The 5,359-nt window shown below is 43.7% G+C and overlaps 1 protein-coding gene across 1 annotated transcript; it reads left to right on the forward strand.

Annotated features, from left to right (window-relative positions):
• The first annotated feature begins 261 nt into the window (after positions 1 to 261).
• Il22 (interleukin 22) lies at positions 262 to 4,748 on the forward strand. Its single transcript, XM_051170858.1, has 5 exons — positions 262 to 447; positions 780 to 845; positions 941 to 1,084; positions 1,997 to 2,062; positions 4,671 to 4,748. Exons 1-5 carry the CDS (start codon positions 262 to 264, stop codon positions 4,746 to 4,748), a joined length of 540 nt encoding a protein of 179 aa, XP_051026815.1.
• The last annotated feature ends 611 nt before the right edge of the window (positions 4,749 to 5,359 follow it).

Raw genomic sequence — 5,359 nt, forward strand, 5'->3', positions numbered from 1 at the left:
ATTAGATAATGTTTGATGTCATATTGTTTTCAATACAAAAAAAATCTGGTGTCCCGATGGCTATAAAAGCAGCAATTTCTGCCTCTTCCATCACAAGCAGAGCCACCAGAACGGGTAAGTGTGCAAATTGGTACAGTGTATTGATCTGTTTGGTGCGATGCTACCAGGCTAACTGGTTCCCCTCATGTGTTTGCTTCTTGCTCTCCTGCTTACAGGTTCTCCTCCTCCAGCTAGCCGTTGCTCACATTTGCACTCTCCATGATGGCCGTCCTGCAGAAATCCATGAGCTTTTCCCTTATGGGAACTTTGGTTGCCAGCTGCCTGCTTCTCATTGGCCTGTGGACCCAGGAGGCAGACACGCTGCCCATCACTTCCCACTGCAAGCTCAATATGTCCAACTTCCAGCAACCATTCATCGTCAACCGCACCTTCATGCTGGCCAAGAAGGTACACAGGCATATCCCTTTCTCTTCATATCTACTTGGGACTCAACTGTCCCTTGCCATTTTCTCTGAAGCCCTCGTAAACTCTTTAGCCAACACTTTATCTCCATAGGTAGAGAGAACCTTTTTCCATTTGGACCTTTAGGATGCACATCCTGAATTTTATCCACACAGGAGCCATCTGGAAAGGCATCTATTATTGGCTTTTCACCCCTCTGTGTACTCATAAACTCAAGACTCATACACTCAGTGGCTGGTTGTTAGCATACATCTCTACTCACAGGCTTTTCTTCTGCCTCCGCGTCATCCAGGCACTTCGGGTTTTCTCTCTTTCAGGCTCGTCTTGCAGATAACAACACAGATGTCCGACTCATTGGAGACACACTGTTTCAGGGAGTCAATGTAAGTTCTCACAGTGATGAGCAGGGGGCGGTGGTTGATGCACCCCTCTGGAATGTTCTGCAATATGACCTCTGCTGTTTCTTGCCTACCTGCAGACTAAGAATCAATGCTACCTGATGAAGCAGGTGCTCAACTTTACCCTTGAAGAAGTTCTGCTCCCACAGTCAGACAGATTCCAACCCTACATGCAGGAGGTGGTCCCCTTCCTGACCAAGCTAAGCAACCATCTCAGCTCCTGTGTAAGTCTATCTCTTGGCTCTATCCACCTCTGCTCATTTTCTCCCCCACCTCCCATTCCAGTTAGAGCCTGTGTCCCTCCCTCTTCCCTTTCCCTTCTCCTTTCTGAGGAAGCTCTCAGCAACATCATCCTCTGACTGAGGCCACTTGGAATCAGTCACAAAGCAATTGCGCTGGCTTTAGTTGAGGGATGCTTTGCGTCTGTAGGAGTGGAGGAACTCTCTTAGTTTTACCTGTGCAAAGAGAGCCACTCAACTTTTGGATGATGAAAAAGATGTTGGGAACTGTAAGAAAAGAAGACCTAGACATACAAACAGAACCAATGAGTACAAGTTCTTGTGGGGAGGGAATGGCACCGGGGAAAAGATGAAAGAAAAAGAGGAGATGGGAGGGTCTCATGGTCAGGGGTGGTAAAGCTCGCTCCTTTTCCATGTGATGGGAAGATGAGACAAATCAGTGTATGAGTTTGGTGCCTCCAGACACCCTAAACCATGTAACATATCCATAAAGAGTGGGCAGGTCGAGGGAGATCTTGCACTGACAGGGAAGACCTACTTTTCACACGAGGAGCCTTACGCTCATTTCTTGTGCTGCACTCCCACCTTTGATGAGGTTTGGTTTAGGTTTCGTTTCTTCCATTTTTGTTACCGGTGGAAACCTCAGTAGGGTTCCCCCCTCCAAAGACAGAGGACAGCTCTTTTGTAAGGGACGTACCTGGATTGCAGTGTCCCAGAGAGTGAAAAAGCTCAGAGAATCTAGGTCACCTGTGAAATCTAGGTCACCAGTGGGGGTGGGGGGAAACAAACGACTGCATGCCTCTACTCCAGGTGAATGGTCGCATGTCTCAGATGCACTGAGGTATTGGGCCTCAGCAGGACAAGAATCTGTTAGTGAGTCCTGTTTTTATTTTGTAGCACATCAGTGGTAATGACCAGCGCATCCAGAGGAATGTACGGATGCTGAAGGAGACAGTGAAAAAGGTACTGTTGATAAGCGGAACACCAACCCATTCCATAGGAGGTGCAAGGCTTGCTTTCTTTGCCTTTTTTTTTTTTTTTTTTTTTTTACCTCCCCGTCCTCTGTTTTGTAACACTTGTACTTGCTTAGCAGAATGTGCATCTAGCTAGGCCTATAGATCTTTCAACCTGTTTCTAGCTTCGGAAGTTATACATCCTAGAGCTAGCAGAACACTTAGTGCAGCTAGTCTCATCAGCCTGTGCTCTGAGGACAGCTGGTGACAGAGCTGATGCTGGAAGGCAGCAGCACTCCTGAGTCCCAGCTCGGCACTTACCCAGCAGCCACACATAATTATGTTAGCAATGATTAATTCTTTGGGAAAGCCAGTTCCCATTGACTCATAGAACCTGAAGAAGCATGCATTGAGAAAGCTTAGTTGGTGTGATTTCTGAGATCATTAAACAGATGCTCTAAAATGTGGTGAAATAGGCCCAGAACAGAAACTGAAGAGCTGGATCTGCATACAGGATGAATATTTAGAATCATTGGCATTAGTAACAATAATCTTAATTATAATATAGTACTTAAATGTTCCCGATTTAAGATTAAACACAAGAGTGGGAAACCTCCGAACTTATTTTACATGGTTTCAATATCAGTCATGGGCTTTTTACAGTGTAATGGGAGTGTGAGTTGGAAATCCTTTCCTTACTTTTAAAAAAAGATTTATGTATTTATTTTATGCATATGAGTGCTCTGTCTTCATGCACACCAGAATGGGATTCAGATTCCATTACAGATGGTTGTGAGTCACCATGTGGTTGCTGGGAATTGAACGCAGGACCTCTGGAAGAGCAGTCAGTACTATTTATTGCTGAGCTGTCTCTCCAGGCCCTCTTTTCTTATTTTTTTTTTACCTTCCTTTTTAAGTTTTCTCCTTCATACGCCCATCGAGCCGCTGGTGGTCACCTTTCTATTGAGAGCAGTATAGTGTATAACTTTACCACAAACATCCCTGTGTGACCTCTTTGAGGAAAAGGACAGTAACAGGAGGCTTAGGTCAGCAAGTGTGAGACACCCCGAAGCCAGAAGTGTGATTTTTTTAGCATAGAAAGCTACATTTTTTGCAAGTGAGTGCGATGACAAAATCAGAAACAAAAAGGCTCCTATTGATGGAATTATCAGTAATATGTCTAGCTTTATCTCCTTCTTCCATCTTAAATGCTTTCTTCTTGTTTCACATAGTCTGAGAAACATTACTGTTTTCCTCTTTTGAGTGTGACTAGCTTTGTAGCTTTCCAGTGCCATGCCGTTTCCCTTGTTGGAGAGCTTATTACCTCAACACACAGGCTTGGGTGTTAGCAAGCAAAGGCACACACTTTGTACACTCGCTTAAAAAGCTATTGTTTATTTGCTAGGCCTTTGGAAAGGCAAAGTGTGTGTGAGAAAGATCTAACAGGAGATACGATCTCTGTGCAAAACCCTTTTTATTTTTTTTTTTAAATTTTAAAAGCCTGTATTCCACTTTCCATCAACTTCAATTGACTTTTCTACCACGCTGCCACGTGCGAGATTGATCAGGTTTGCTCCGGTGGCGAGGAAAAAGCACACTAGGTGAAGGAATGTTACTCAAGGGAAACTGTCAGGGCCCCTGGCACAGGGAGGTGGCCACAGTGGGTGTGAGGTAGGGACAGCAGCGGAGCAGGCTCAGGGAGTTGACTGGATGGCAGAGTGAGGTAGGATAAGCCATAAATTTTCATGCATTTGGGAGTCTTTAACCAAATAGCATGTTTGGGCACCAGAACAGAGGAAGCCTGGGAAGGCGGTATGTGGGAAGGCGGCAACAAAGGGAAAGAGAACAGAGTGTAGAGGGCAGCCATGAGATGATTTTTCTTGGAACAATCTAGAACACAGGTAGTGGGTTAGGTGGAGTTCAGAGGGACAGGCTTTGCACTGGAATTCGGGTTTTTTGTGTCCCATTGAGCTTGAGAGTTTCACCCATTGCTCGTTAAAGCAGTGGGACAGAAGCGCTCGACATCCCTCTTTACGAAAACAAAGCTTTTTGTTAGTCTTTTATTATTATTGTTTGTTAAGAAGGCGACTACAGGTAAAGCCCAGTTATAGGAGTTAGATACGTGTGTCTTTGAGTCAAGGCTGTTTGAGCTGAGCTCTCGTCAACAGTTGATCACAGACAGGTAGAGCGCACATGGCAGGTCAAGTCCTGCCAGGGTGGCCCTTAACATCTCCCAGTCTCAGTATGGCTTCCTGATGCTTGGTATAGTTAGGGATTAAGCAAGCCTTTTTCCCCCAACCCTCACTAAAATGTAGTTTTAACTGACAAATAATTGTCTAAATTGTGGGATACAGTGCAATGATTTATCCGTGTGTGCATTGCTCAAGGTTCAAGAAGGCAGATTAACAGCCCCACCAACAGCCTCACTAGTGTGAACTACAAGTGATGTAGATGCCTGTGGTGTCATCAGGTCAGAGAGGCATGATTTGAAGGTCTTTGGCACACTGTATTACGCTCATGCTAACTGTGCACTGTTGTTGGTTGCTGGCTGGGCCTTCTCCCTCTAACTTAGAAAATGACACGAGTGCTCAGGTCAGTCTGTGCTCTTGCCTTCACAGCTCGGAGAGGGTGGAGAGATCAAAGCAATTGGGGAACTGGATCTGCTGTTTCTGTCCCTGAGAAATACTTGTGTCTAAACGGGAGAGACTAGAAAATGAAGAACTGACCCTGCCTGCCTGTTAAAAAAAAATAACAACAAGATTCCTGAAAAGACTTTTTTTTTAATAAGAGAAAGTGAGAAGCTAAATAAACTCTACCGTCATTAGAAGAGTTCACGTGAAACCTGCACCAGCTGAAAAAGAAAACCAATGTCGTATTGTCCATAAGATCAGAGGTAGACTTTCCAAGCCACCGAGATTCACTGACAATATTTTATTGTAACTGAAAATACAGTAGAAAAAAAATGTATTTTAAAAAATTATTTACTTCCACAGGAAAAATTACTTCTCATTCCTTTAGAAAAAAGAGCCTTTGTAACTTCATTCCCATAACTAATACTTTATATATGTAAGTTTATTTATTTTAAGTATGCATCTTATTTATGACAGTTTATTAATATGGATTTATTTATAGAAACTTTATCTGACATTGCTATTTGACTATAAAGCAAACAATATTTATGACAATAATCATGGAAACAAGGTATCTTGGGCTTCAATAAACACATGAGTGTCAAATCTTCTGTCTTTGTGACTTTCTCCCTTTAATGTGGACAATACCATCATCATCATCATCCGATCACTCTCAT

The sequence above is a fragment of the Acomys russatus genome, chromosome 28 (assembly GCF_903995435.1).
Source record: "Acomys russatus chromosome 28, mAcoRus1.1, whole genome shotgun sequence".
NCBI classification, from domain to species: Eukaryota; Metazoa; Chordata; class Mammalia; order Rodentia; family Muridae; genus Acomys; species Acomys russatus.

Excerpts from the sequence above, each read along its gene's own strand:
- Il22 (XM_051170858.1), top strand. The coding sequence starts at position 262 with ATGGCCGTCCTGCAGAAATCCATGAGCTTTTCCCTTATGGGAACTTTG. Across the intron at positions 448-779 it reads CCTTCATGCTGGCCAAGAAG|GCTCGTCTTGCAGATAACAA; the intron begins GTACACAGGCAT and ends TCTCTCTTTCAG. Across the intron at positions 2,063-4,670 it reads TGAAGGAGACAGTGAAAAAG|CTCGGAGAGGGTGGAGAGAT; the intron begins GTACTGTTGATA and ends TTGCCTTCACAG.